Source organism: Populus alba, chromosome 6, assembly GCF_005239225.2.
Source record: "Populus alba chromosome 6, ASM523922v2, whole genome shotgun sequence".
Classification (NCBI taxonomy): domain Eukaryota; kingdom Viridiplantae; phylum Streptophyta; class Magnoliopsida; order Malpighiales; family Salicaceae; genus Populus; species Populus alba.
In genome coordinates this window covers 19389203-19403376 of record NC_133289.1, presented here as the reverse complement: position 1 = coordinate 19403376, position 14174 = coordinate 19389203, and the positions used below count along the sequence as shown (strand labels likewise).

The 14174-nt window shown below is 33.6% G+C and overlaps 1 protein-coding gene across 1 annotated transcript; it reads left to right on the top strand.

The window, feature by feature from the left end:
- Window positions 1-2470: 2470 nt before the first annotated feature.
- Window positions 2471-13935, top strand: LOC118030848 (uncharacterized). Its single transcript, XM_035035143.2, has 19 exons — window positions 2471-2746; window positions 3251-3740; window positions 5175-5266; window positions 5855-6019; window positions 6119-6512; window positions 6702-6820; window positions 6918-6990; window positions 7071-7291; window positions 7373-7417; window positions 7826-7919; window positions 8324-8515; window positions 8718-8821; window positions 8942-9023; window positions 9776-9925; window positions 11421-11531; window positions 12086-12256; window positions 13086-13145; window positions 13232-13402; window positions 13499-13935. Exons 1-18 carry the CDS (start codon window positions 2706-2708, stop codon window positions 13343-13345), a joined length of 2718 nt encoding a protein of 905 aa, XP_034891034.1. The 5' UTR covers window positions 2471-2705; the 3' UTR covers window positions 13346-13402; window positions 13499-13935.
- Window positions 13936-14174: the final 239 nt, after the last annotated feature.

Genomic DNA, 14174 nt, shown 5'->3' with positions numbered 1-14174 from the left:
GAGTTTTTTTATACATCATTCTTTGTTAAATTTAGATTTTTTAGAGATTTTTTTTTATTAAACTAAATTAATTGATTAAATATATACATGAAATGCTTACTTCATGATATGTTGGTTTTTTTTTTTTTAATGGTGGTAAGGCAATGTGCTCGATGGAGCAATGATGAGTCTCTAACGAGCTTTTCTTTCTTCTTCTCCCGGATATTATATTGATAACTCATTTTTTATAGTTAATAATTACCAAATTTTTGTAACTTTATTTACTATAGATATTTTTTTAATCATATTATTAAATTAATTGATCTTATTGAACATAGTCAAATCAATGACTTGGGTCTCATATATTTATTGTTTTATTTTTTTTTTAAATAATAGTGCTACTTGAAATTTATTTTATCAATTTTTTCTCAATTTATTTATTGTCGTTGCTTTGTTTATTCATGCCATATAAATTAATTGAGCTTCTTAAATCTGATTGAAACAATGACTTGAATCTCAATTTTGTTTTTCCTTTTAAAGAAATGTTTGTGTTGTTTTAATATTTTATTTGTGTTTAAAAAATTAAAGTAAACATGCGGTAAAGCACATGCCTCCCGTTAAAAAAAATATGGAAGTGCTTAGTGTGTGCATTATGGTCTATGAGGCAATGTACTATGGATTACAATAATAAAGTGTAGATTTTACCTTTCACTTCAAAATCATTAAGCCTTGCAAGGGGGTAGAATGGTCTTTTTTTAATGGATAAAAAATCATTAATGATTTGGATGGGAAAAAAAAATCTTTATATAATTTCTCAACATAATAAAATTACTTAAAGCTTTTAAAAACAAAACTTTTTAAAGCTGACTTTAAGAGCTTTATCTTATTTTTTTTTAAATAGTGAAATAACTCATTTGACATTAAAGGCAATTTTTTTATAACTTGAGTTCAGAGGCCTTTATATCTTTTTATATGATAATAATAATTAGGTTTGTTGAGGGGCTATTCGTTAATATAAATATTATTAAAAAATTGGTCGGTGCAATTGGATTGTCTTTATGCTTTTTGGGAGGAGCATGAGACGCCATATGGTGGTCATACAATGACTTTCATGGCAGCGTTTGATTTGTCTTGGCTTCCCTCCATCTTGGCATGACACGTTTTCTAAATGGACATCCTGTTTGGAGCTTGAGACTCTTTTTTTTTGCTTTCTCATCCTTGATTTTAGCGTTCATCCTGTAAAATTTAAAAACAACCCTTTAATTTTCTATTTCTTTACAATTGATCATTGTTGTTTTGATTACTATTTGTTTTATTTAAGATGATTTATGAAATTGATTTTTTTCCTATTTCATCCCCCCTCTTTTTTTTTTTTATCTTTCAAATCTGGTCCCTGTTATTTTAATAGATTTTATTTATTTGCTATGATTTTTAAAAGTTTATATTGTTTTACTATTTCTTCATTCTCAAGTTATTTTTTTACCAATTTGATCCTTATTATTTTAATTGTAATTTTTTCTTTTGCCTTGGCAATTTTTAAAATTTGATATTTATATATTTTTTGATTTCATACCTCAACATTGAATTTATTGAAAATTAAACTTTTAAATTGAGTTCGAGTCTAAAATGTCACGAGTTATGAGTTTAGAAAACTAAATCATACATTAGAAAACTCACCTGGGCTTGCATTCCCCACCTTTTTCTTCACTTATGTTTTTTTAGTTTTATCATTTATCATTTATCATTTATTTAATTGGAGATTGAACTCCATTATTTTTTTTTAATTTTCTTTCTATAGAATTATTCACTAATTTTGATAATGACTCGAGTTTTCTAGTATCTTTTTATTTATCATTCTATGCTAGATTTAGTTTTTTTTAGATTTTTTTCATTTATATTAAATTAATTAATTAAATAAAAGCATGAAATGCTTATTTTACGATATTTTATTTAGTTTGTTTTATGGGTTGTTATTTTGATAGCTCATAGGGCCTTTTTTGGTGTCATCATAGAACCTTTCACAATAACTTCTGAACCGTCTTGATAAGCTCTTTTTGATGGCTAAACATTATCTACCATAAAGCAATAATAAATTTCCAACTAGTTTTTTTTTTTTTCATTCCAAGTTTAATACTACACATATTATTTTTTATAATTAATTATTGATTTTCTTTGTTCACATTATTTACTATGTTTTTTTTAAATTATATTATCAAATTTATTGAATTCAGTTAGGTTAATAATAGGAATCATATATTTTTTTATTTTTTTAAAAATAATAACATGAGCGTTTTTCATTAAAAAAAAAATCTACCCGTATCTAGTCTAGTTCTAAAACTGAAGTACGATCTACAAGAAATATATATATAAAAAAGAAGTATTTATAGGGCTATGTTAATACCACGTGGCAAACGCTAGATCACTACCGGGGATCCAATCACTTGGAATCCTCTTGCCATTCACAGACACCTTATTTACTATACACGGGATGGGATGGTCACACCCACATGCATTCTTTTTCTTGTAGATTGCAGGAAGACCGAGCCATCATTCTTTTTTGTGAACGGACGTTTCTCCACGTCACCCAGAAGCAAAAACCTTACTGCCACGTCACCAAAACTTTCTCCTCTCTTCCTCATTACAGACCTTCTATCCGTTTGCGCTCAAATTTTCCTGCGTGCCAAACGCAAACATTTTCCCGCTGACTTTCTAACTATTACATTTACATGGAAGTTAAATTGCAGCATAGTAGCTTCTTAAATTCAAGGTGCTCAATTCTTAATTTCATTTTTAACTTTTTTGTTTGTTTGTTTCATCGCAAGTTTCCTTTTTAGAGCTATCAGTCTTAACTCTGTAATTTTAGAGTAGCTAGGGTTTTTGGAATCTCTGCTTGTTTGGATGCTAATAAAATAAGAGAAAATCAATTTTCAAAACTAGAATTTCAGTTCCACTTGTGATTGAATTCCGTTAATTATATTGTTTATAATAACTTCATTTTTTTTTTGCTCTGAACGACTGTAAATGTGCAGTAAACTGCTTCATTGGTTCGATTAAAGTTTCGCGCAACTATTATGGTTCGTGTTGCGTTGAAATTTTAGTTGTGTTTGCTGTTGGGCATGTTAATTAGTTTGTTCATGTAAAAGATAAATGCTTGGATTTTATGATTTCGTCTTTATACATGAAAAAAGAACTTGTAGAAGTGCTAATGTCTGGTGTGCTATTGTTTTAACATTAATGTGGTTAGAGCTTATTGTTGAGGTTTCCATTGCAGTTCTTCAAATCCATGCCTTTCACGAAATTCAATTGTTTCTAGTATTTCCTGCAAAAGAGTAGCTCACTTGGATTATCTTCTGATCAATTGGGGCAATTCAAGGAAAAGATACCCCATGAAGCATACGTTGTGGAGGAATGGAAATCATAGTCTTGATTATCAATCAATTGGATATAAGAAACTTAATCTGACACATATGAAGACAAGAAGGACGGGGCAACTTTTTCCCCTAGCATCCGGTGATGATGGTGTTACTGTCAATGGGACTCCTGCAAGTGCCAACAGCAATGTGGAGGATATGAGAGTTAAACTCAACCAGTCGCTACAAGGTGAAGATTCTGGTGATAAACTTGTTCAATCTTTACACGATGCAGCAAGGGTTTTTGAGGTGGCAATTAAAGAACAGGGTTTGCTATCAAAGTTTTCTTGGCTTTCCACGGCCTGGCTTGGTATAGATAGGAACGCATGGGTGAAAACGCTATGCTATCAGGTTTATTTTCATCTCTGGGAAAGTTATTGGATAACATGCATCATCCATACCCCCTTTTACTTTCCTGTTCTACTCTAAGATATGCACGTCTGGTTCATAATATTATGGATGCGAGGAGTTGGCCATTCAATGTTATTGAACATAAATACCTCATCGTTGACTAATGCTAATCCTATGATGTTGCTAGGCTCTGTTCTTGAGAACATTCCAGTAAAGATACATTTTTTTCTTCTTGGTCTGGCTACATCACTTTAACAAGAAGAACAATTGTGATACTTTATCATTGAGGTCAATACTATTGTGCCACTTCCACTCAACCACTCTTAGTTCCTCAAACATGATGTCATTATCTCGACCAGTATTTCTGCCACCTCCACAAATTGCATTGTCACCATTCATAATGTTGATGCTGGAATTGTCTCTTTTATTGACTCTCTTGCTATAATGCTGCCATAGCCCTCGTCATCTATCATCAAAACCATAATTTGTCCATGGAAGCATTGCAATGGGTACATGAATAGTTAAAATTATTGCTTCTGCTGAGGCCTCAACCACTGCAACCTTTGTTACAACTATGTCAATTACCATCTGATTTCTTTTATAATTACATGTAAAGGCTGAGGTTCTCATATCTGTTCAGCTTTATTATAAACCTATGGAATTACTGTAGTGCCCCTGCCAACTGCCATTTTGATGGCATTAAATAAAAATAAATGTGAGTGACATGTGCTCTTCATTAGATTGTTCATTTTGGTGAAGTGAGTTCCTGTTAAGGTCTTTGGAGTCCATTTTGAGGCCAAGAGATGATGCATTCTGAAATGCCTTAGTCGTCCACTGTTGATTGGGGTCCACTTTTTCTGTATTGGCTTCTCTGTGGGTTCACTGTGATCTTTTGCGCGGACATTTTGTTTGAACTTTTCTTATTCATCTGACTGTGTCTCTGTTCTAGGTAATTGCCTCGAATAAACACCTGGACTAACTTCTTAGTGTATCATTGATCAGTGATCAGTGATCAGTGATCTGATATGAATCCTTTGTTCAACTGATAAGATTCCTTCAAGATGTCCAGAGTTGTTATTTTTAATTCTTCATATGCTCCTAATATATATATTTACTTTCTCTACAACAAACAATAAATCATGCTTATTTTACCCTCACCCTCATAGAAACTTTGGTTCTAAATTCTCAAAACATTTTCCCAATTTCTTCCAAAAGGATTCCTACATGCAGTTATTGTTGTCCTTTTCTTCTCCAGTATACTTTTTAGCAGACATATTTGTTGCATTGTTTCTCTTAATGTTCTGAAAATTTAGTTATGTGTATCAGCACATGTATTAGCTATAAGAGTCTTATATGTAGTCTTTTGACTGTTAAGTTCTTCACTGTTTTAGTCCAGAAAACAATTTAGAACATTTGATGCCATGTATTTCTCAGGCTTCTGTTTGCTCCTTACTACAAGCAGCACATGAGATTTCATCCCGAGGTGATGGTAGAGACAGAGATGTAAATATTTTTGTTCAAAGGAGGTAATGGATAATATTTATTTCAAATTGCCATTTCTTGTTTGGCTGATTCCTATTGAAGCTTCCAGAATTTTACCTAATTTCAGTCCTCTACTTTATTTAAAATTTTTACACCCTTTGTTTTATGCGTTTGATGTGTGTGAAAGATATATACAACAATTAACACTTTTTTGCACATCTTTCACCAACATTTAACACTTTGTACATCTTTTGTTCTTGAAATAAGGACCTGAAACCTCTTTTCTGTTTGAATAATTGGTCATTTTTGGTATTGATATTTCAAAATCACTTGGAACAGGATACCTTGTCATCCACGGCCAACTTTTACACCTAACTTTGATAAGATTTTACTTTAAACCCATTGGTGAAAATCTGCCCCCATTGTTTCCTGATAGATGCCATTGCTAACCATGCAATCAAACTTTTGGATTTTCAAGTTTGGTCCTGTATGCTATAGCTCCTCCTGTCCTTTTCATATTTCTGTGTTATTCCAGCCAACATTGATCGTGTAATTTCTGTACTGATCTATGTTCTTTGGTTTCAACATACCTAGACTTTTATATCTGTTTTAACCTTGTTTTTTCAATGCAGTTTATTACGGCAATCTGCTCCCCTGGAGAGCTTGATCAGAGATAAACTATCTGCCAAACAACCAGAAGCTTATGAATGGTTTTGGTCTAAGCAAGTTCCAATAGTGGTGACTTCTTTTCTTAATTATCTTGAAGAGGACCCACGCTTTACTGCTGCCACTGCTGTGTATGTCATTATTTCCCTGTTACTGCATGTTGAGGTTTCCAGTAACGATTACAGTATTGATATCCATGTGATAATAAGGTTATTTTGATTTACTTATAGGTTTGGAAAAGGCTTGTCCTCGAGTCCAGGCAATGGAAGTGATGTTTCACTTCTTTTACTGGCACTGACTTGTAATGCTGCAATCATGAAACTTGGCCCCACAAAAATTTCTTGCCCACAATTCTTTTCCATGATCTCAGATATAACCGGTAGATTGATGGACATGCTGGTTGATTTCATTCCTGTACGCCAAGCTTATCATTCTATAAAGCATATTGGTCTACGCAGAGAATTTCTTGTCCATTTTGGTCCTCGAGCCGCAGCATGTAGAGTACAAAATGATTGTGGTTCAGAAGAGGTGATTTTCTGGATTAATCTTGTACAGAAGCAGCTCCAACGAGCTATAGATAGGGAGAGAATGTGGTCAAGACTAACAACATCTGAAAGTATTGAGGTTAGTGCCAAAGGCTTATGTGCAAATTTAGAGTTTAACTGGGACTTTTCATCCTTCCAAGTGGTCCCTATTAATTTAGACCACACTCAAGTGTAAAGTGTCAACCATCAGTCTCATGCCCCTATTCAGAAACATATACTGTATTGTGGGAGAAGGATTGAATGGATAAAGAGCTGTTGTTGAATGCAGGTTTTAGAGAAGGATTTGGCTGTATTTGGATTCTTTATTGCCTTAGGAAGAAGTACACAATCCTTTTTATCAGCAAATGGATTTGATATTCTAGATGATCCTATTGAAGGCTTCATCAGGTAGCTCTTTTCTTTCCATTGTTTTAACATTTCTGGACAAAGTTTGGTTTAGACTTCTTTAGCTTGGTCATCTATCATTTCATGGGCTTTGTTGCAGGTACCTTGTTGGGGGTAGTGTTTTGTACTATCCTCAACTTTCATCAATAAGCTCATATCAGTTGTATGTAGAGGTCAGTCAGCATCATATATACTAACATTACTGTTGAACATTCTGTCTCAATAGTGAATAACATGATTTTCAATTCCATAGGTTGTCTGCGAGGAGCTGGATTGGCTTCCTTTTTATCCAGGCAACATTGGCACCCCAAATCTGTCTCATGGACACAAAAATAAACAGAAGGATCCTCCAAATGCTGAAGCTATCCCTCAAGTATTAGACGTGTGCTCCCATTGGATCCAAAGCTTTATTAAATACAGTAAATGGCTAGAGAATCCATCCAATGTTAAGGCAGCAAGGTTTCTTTCCAGGGGGTAATTGAACTTATGTTGCCTTAGTTATTGCAAAAGAAAGAGTTATTCTTTGATTTAACAAAACTTTCACCCATTGTTTAGGCACAACAAATTAATCGAGTGCATGGAAGAACTGGGAATGTCTCGGTAAGCTAATGGAAGTAAAACTTAACTTTTTATCTGACATGCACATGAATCATGCTCATAAGGCAGAAAATTTGTCCAATATGAATGAGATTTGTGTTCCATGTTTAAAAAATAAAATAAAATGCACTTCAACATGATTAAAAAACTTGAAAATGCTAGGAATGGATGGAAATCTTTTGAAACCAAAACTGATCCTCCATTAAGATTTATTTGGCATTTCAGTTTTAGATGCATTTCTATTGGTTATTGCCAAGCAATTTATTGACATTTTGACTTGAGCTATATTTTTGTCAAAGACTTATTTCATTTCATTTTGTTTCATTTACTTTCATTTACTTTCATTTGACACTTCTTAAAAAATGATTCATAGTTGCGGATTCCAATTTACACTTTAAAAGTGTGATGCAGGAGAATGACAGAAAGCAATATCAATTATTCTGTTGAGATAACAGGACCTGCAATTAATTTGACCACTGGCAAAGAGACAGATTCGTTCAATAAGGTTTTTCTCTTTCCTTTAGTTTATTTCAATATGGCCTATTATTTACGTATCATTTTGGAACTTGGAAGGCACAACTTCCCCATATGAACATATTTGTCGCCAGGATCTATTTCCTGTGGCATGGGTCTGAAGACAGGGAGAGGCTGTGACTGAAAGGAGGACAAATTAGACAAGGGTAATTTGGTCTAATCAGTGCAATAACATTTATGAGGATGCAGGAACAGCGTCATCCCTGGCATAGTGCTTAAAGTGCAAGATGTACTTGGTTGTTTTGCTTTCTTGGTGGTCGCAGCTTGCTTCTAGAGTTGATATTTAACTCTATGTGCGGGCTTCCATATAGACCAGCTGTCCCTGTTTCTGTTTTATATGCCAATAGAATAATTGTGCTGTTCATTTGGTGTCAGGCATTGGAGAGTGTTGAAGGAGCTCTTGTGAGACTGGAAAAATTACTTAAAGAGTTGCATGTATCAAGCTCTAATTCTGGGAAAGAGCATTTAAAAGCTGCTTGTTCTGATCTTGAGAAAATAAGGAAACTGAAGAAAGAAGCTGAATTTCTGGAGGCATCTTTCAGAGCAAAAGCAGCTTCGCTTCAGCAGGTATTCTTTTAGTATCACCCTACAGCTTATTAATGACCACTGACTGCCTTCCATTTGATTCACTGCTGACCTGTACTCCAAAAAAGTGCACTGTAATTCCTTTACAATCTTTTTTTTTTAAGGCAGCTTTGCACGTCTGTGCTTACATGATAGTTATCTTTATTAAAATTTGTATATCTTACTGGTAATAAATTATCATCAGGGAGAAGATGAAAGTAGTCTACAAACTTCTATTAGTGAGCAGCAACAGTACTTCAAAGGGAAAGGGAGGAAGAATGCTAATGTGAGGTTAGATAGAAGTAAAAGGTATGAAACTTCCGCTGTAGGTTTAAGCTTTTTCCAACAAGTTTAACTTTCTTTTTTATGCTATTGTCTGATTTATTTCATTCTCAATAGCAACTCCTTTCTTTTTTTCTGAGTTGTCAGTAAATTTCAAGGAGCGTGGAACCTCCTTGCGCGCTCTCCAACCAAGAAGCCTGGCCCTGATGCTGCAGTTGTAGATGCATCTGTATGCCCTCCCCTCACAATATGTTTTACAATATTAACTGTTTGTGGATGGAGTCTTTTTTAATGCATATTTTTGTAACTGCTATGAAAATTCCACTCTCAAAATTGAAGCTAGTTTAAGGATTTTTTCTACTTGAAAGGTTTCTGATTGGAACTAGCTTAGAGGTAGATCCTTAGAAGAAAAACTAAACTCAATGACATATCTTTATTTTGTGAAAGTAATATAAAAGCACTCCTAGTTGGTCATTCGATAAATAGACAACTTAAAGCTGTTTTTATTCTTCTGGTTTCTATGATGTTCTTTGACCTTAGGTTATTCTTGTTGAAGTACCTCACTCGAACAAAGGGAAAAATTTAGGTACCGGCAGACATTTTTGTCCTATAGAATGTTATTTGCCAGGTATGTTATTGTGTGGTCCTTTTGAATATAGATTACCACTGTATGGTTCCATAAGCATCATATTTGATGTTGACTGGAAGTATACTAAAGGAGAGAGTAGCAACAGTGCTCGACCCAGTCATTAGGACTGTTTAATGTTTAACACTCTTGAATAAGTGATGACTGACAAGACATTCTAAGTTAAGATTGTTATAACATTACATACCCATTTGAGAGAATTTTATCAACTGTGGCATTTTGTTCTCTCCTCTCTCTTGCTAATGTTGTGTTCTGAAGTATATTTTTTCTGTTAGGAGTTAAAATTATTTTTTTATTAAAATGAAAGTTATGTAAAGTTGGTTTGGTAAATGCAGGGAGATGCAAATTTTGGGCAAACTACAACAAGTACGGGTATGGGAGAGTCCGAGTCCAATGAAATTCATCGTTTTGAACTTCTAAGGAATGAGCTCATGGAACTCGAAAAACGGGTCCGGAGAAGCACTGATCAATATGAAAATGAAGAGGTATGTCTCATGCTTGTTAACAGCTCCTATATAACATTTGAATGTTATAATAGTTTTTTCCTCATGCAATACGTGTTAGTACATATGTCTGAACAATTGTGAAAACATGGAAAAATCTAATAATAACGTGGGAAACAAATTTTGAACATTGTAAACTGGTTCTGGTCCCACTAAAGTGGCTAAGGACTTTTAGCTTAATTTTCACCTTCATGGTTGCAAGCCCATAATTTTTATTGTTGCTCGGTTTAATTACACTTTAGATAAATATGTGGTGTCGATTTTTGACAAAGACATTCTTGTGGTTTTTATTTTGGTAATTAGATCTTTGTGATTTGGACCATTAAGCAGTAGAGGTCTCTTCATCTATCCGTAACCCACTTTATTATTGATTTTGAGTTTTAAATGGAAGATGCGATGCATGTTAGGTTTTTATCGGTTAAGATTTTAGAAATAAGAAAATTAAAAATTTGAAAAAAAAAAAAATATTTGTTAAAAATTTGGCCAACTCTTAATTTATTATGGGTAGATTTTTTTTTTTGAATTGTTTTAGGTTAGATTTGTTTTTTCGTGATTTATTTTAAAAGGACAAAAAAATGATTAAATGTTTTTTGCTAATATTTTATTAATTTATTCTAGATTTGTTATTATTTTTTTTTGTAATTTTTAATCTTTTAGTTAACTGTTTATTTATCTAACATAAAAAAAAACTTTTTTTTTTTAATAAAAAGTGTTAGTTTATTTTTTTATTTCATCAATGAAGGATAAAATTATGGATTTATTGATAAAACATACTCGATTCATTTTATGTATTTTTTTTATTTGCATAATCTTTTAATTTAATTTTTCATAAAAGTTTTGATCTAGAGGTTTGAGATTTTATAATTTTTACATAAAATTTACTTTTTCCAAACTTCTTTATTTGCCTTTTGAAAATAAAATAAGGAGTTAGCTAGAAAAATAAAAAGATGAAAACAGTCCAAAATAAATTAATAAAAAATTAGCATAAATATTTTTTTATTTGAAAAAAACAGAAAAGTTATTTCTAGCTATAAATAAATAAAAAGTCAGTAAAGTTTTTAATCAATTTGTTTTTCAATTAGGACCAATAGAAAGTTGACATGTCTCCTAATCCCTTTAAAAGTGAATTAACAAAAAAATGAATTGACTATGGATGGAGGGATCTCTGCTGCGGAGTGGACCAAACCATAAAGATCCAATTGCCTAAATTGAAATTAAAAAAATGTCTGTCAAAAATTGATACCATAAGTACATCGAGTGCAATTAAATCAATACTGCTCCAAGCAATGACCCCGGAGACCTTTTTTTTAACAGAGAACATAACTTGCCATCTAGATTACTCAGAAATTATTGCCTTTTTTCTCAAATTTATATAATATCAACTAGTTTTATTTACAGTGACCACTGCCATCTATGTATTCTTTACTTTAGTTTTATGCTATGCTATATAATTGCTTAAACTTTGTTTTATTTTCAGGATATTAAGGTTACAGACGATGATGAGGCTGCAAGTTCTCAATTAATCCAGGTTGAAATGAGTGAAAATATCATTGAAAAATCACTTGTAAAGCTAAAGGAAACAAGCACGGTATGGCTAGCCCTTTTCATTATTTAGTAATTAATACAGTATTATGTATCTTTCAAGCTCAACATCATTGAGTGGATAAGACTACCTAACGTTCCGTGCTATGATGTTGTTGTGTTTTTCCTATGAATTGAATTTTTCTGTTCTTTGCACCTGGCCCTTTGTGATTAAAATTATTTGGTTCGCTTGATGACAGTGGCCATTCAATTGGTTTAGTTAAAGCTACATGAGTAAAGTACAAGTCTTTCCAAGGCCCAAATATATTAACTGAAATAAATACATTGTTTCTGCATGAACATGAACATCTATTTGTACCTTTATTGGTTTTTGTGCAGGATGCTAGGCATGGTGAAACAGATGCAAAATAATGTTTTCATTTCTTTGAATTGTTGAGAAAAAAAAAGAACTGAAGGATTTGAAACTCCCTCCCAGTTAAATCTTTAGTATACATTCTGTGACTACTATATGATGTATGGCATTTTAGGTTTTCAATTTTATAACCCAGCTCCTTGACTGTTTATTTGTCATTTGTAACATATATGGTTAAATATGCACAGGATGTCTTGCAAGGAACTCAGCTTCTAGGTATTGATGTTGCTGCTGCAATGGGGTTTCTTAAAAGGGTCTTGATTGGAGATGAGTTAACAGAGAAAGAAAAAAAAGTTCTCTTGAGAACCCTGACAGATTTGGCATCAGTGGTTCCAATCGGTGTTCTTATGCTTCTTCCAGTAAGTCTCTTCATAAAATTATCCTCATCAACAGTGTATTAGTTTAGTTGTCTCATTTACATCCTCTCATTAATCTTCAAATTTACACTTCTCTTATGTGTCATTACTTCTCATTCATTCATCAGGCCAGTGTAGTTTTTCACTTCTCCTTCTGTTGTAGTGCAATTGGTTCTGGTAAATGAAATATTGCTTTAGGCAATACAGTTATTTAGAAATACATGACCCTGGTGTTATTTTGAAGGTTTATGGATATATGGAACTTGTACTTGTTTCCATTACAGTTGGATTATTTCTGTGGCACAACTTTGCGGATCACCCTTTTTTATTGTCATTCTATTTGAGAAGTCCACTTGTCAACCTTCATGTATTTAGCAAGTATAGAACCCGACCAAGCTTCTGTATGGTATATACTGATATCGTAAAATGTCAAAAATTGGTACTTCTGGTTCAAGTTAAAAAAAGGGATAGATGCCTAAAAATTTCCAAGCATACAAGAGACTGACCTACAAGTTGGCCAGGTTCACTTCATGTTTGTAATCCGACTTGTCATTGGATCTGGGATGATTCTGTGGTCATTTTGATTGCAACTGATTGAAACTGCACCTCTACCACGGCAAAGATATTTTGAAATTTTTTGAGTGCAGGATTGTGGGTGTTAATGATACGTGATCCTCAGAATTGGGTTTCTTATACATATGGTAAACTGAATTGCATATTCACAAGAGCTTCAATCCAAATCTGTGATATATTGCATGTTCACAATTCACATCTGTCTGCACTGTTTTTTCCACTGTGACCTGATGTAGAAAGGGTAATTTGTGCATTGTAGGTCACTGCTGTGGGGCATGCAGCAATGTTGGCTGCTATCCAGAGATATGTGCCAGCTTTGGTGCGTTGTTTCTGAGCTAATAACTTCCCTTTTTATTCTCTTCTTTAGATGTCAAATCTCCAGGCTTCTAATTTGTTCATTGGCAGATACCATCCACATATGGAGCAGAAAGGTTGGATCTCCTGAGACAACTTGAGAAAGTGAAGGAAATGGAAACCAGTGAACTGGATGCCAAAGAAAATGGAGAGATACTATCCTGATCACAAGCAGCCCAGATTCTGTACAGCCCGGGCAGTGAAAAAAACCTTCAAGATGAGGTAGCTTGGAAATTATGTAATCTGATATCACTTGGTTCTGAATCCCATTGACAGTAAATTAGCATATAGAATTTCATTCCATGTATGGTATTCCAGGTAGACACCAATGACTGCAGTCCTGTGGAGCGTCAACCGGAGTGCCTTGCTCACGATGACGAGAAGGGTGACCATCATACCTGAACTGTGTCAAATGCGTAATGTTTAAGAACTGAACCTTCCTGTCTCCATAATCCATCTCTTTGATTACAGTAGAAATGATTTGGTTATGCACTGGCTCTGGTTCCAGCATTGTGTAGTTTGTCTCTGGTTGTCTGTCCATAATCCATATCACATCGAGACCCACCTAATCCCGTGTACCATTCCTGCATTTTTTTCATATCAAAAATTGTAACGACATATTACCAGATGTGTACAGTTCCCAGCCGGAAGTGCGCCAAGAATATTTACCTGTAATGTACTGGAGAGTAGCCACAGAAGAAAACCGAGTCCTTTCAGGGTTTAAATTTTCAATCCATAAATTCGATGTTTGTAGAGATTTTTTAAATGCCTCCATCACATTCAACGACATGGTCACTTGACCTTTGTCCTCAAAATAGTAACCCCTGCATGCATACACCAAATAGTCAATTTATTCCATTCAGCTTAAATTTATTGTCAGCATTAAATACAGAGACTGCAAAATAGGAGAGAATCTCAAGCATCTTTACAGTTTTATCGTTCATTCCACCAATGCCTGGTGTTGAACACCAGAACATCAGCCCCGTCGTATTTT

Coding starts and splice junctions, on each gene's coding strand:
- LOC118030848 (XM_035035143.2), top strand. CDS start 2,706: ATGGAAGTTAAATTGCAGCATAGTAGCTTCTTAAATTCAAG. Junction 12,257..13,085: donor GTGTTCTTATGCTTCTTCCA/GTAAGTCTCTTC, acceptor TGTGCATTGTAG/GTCACTGCTGTGGGGCATGC. Junction 13,146..13,231: donor AGAGATATGTGCCAGCTTTG/GTGCGTTGTTTC, acceptor GTTCATTGGCAG/ATACCATCCACATATGGAGC.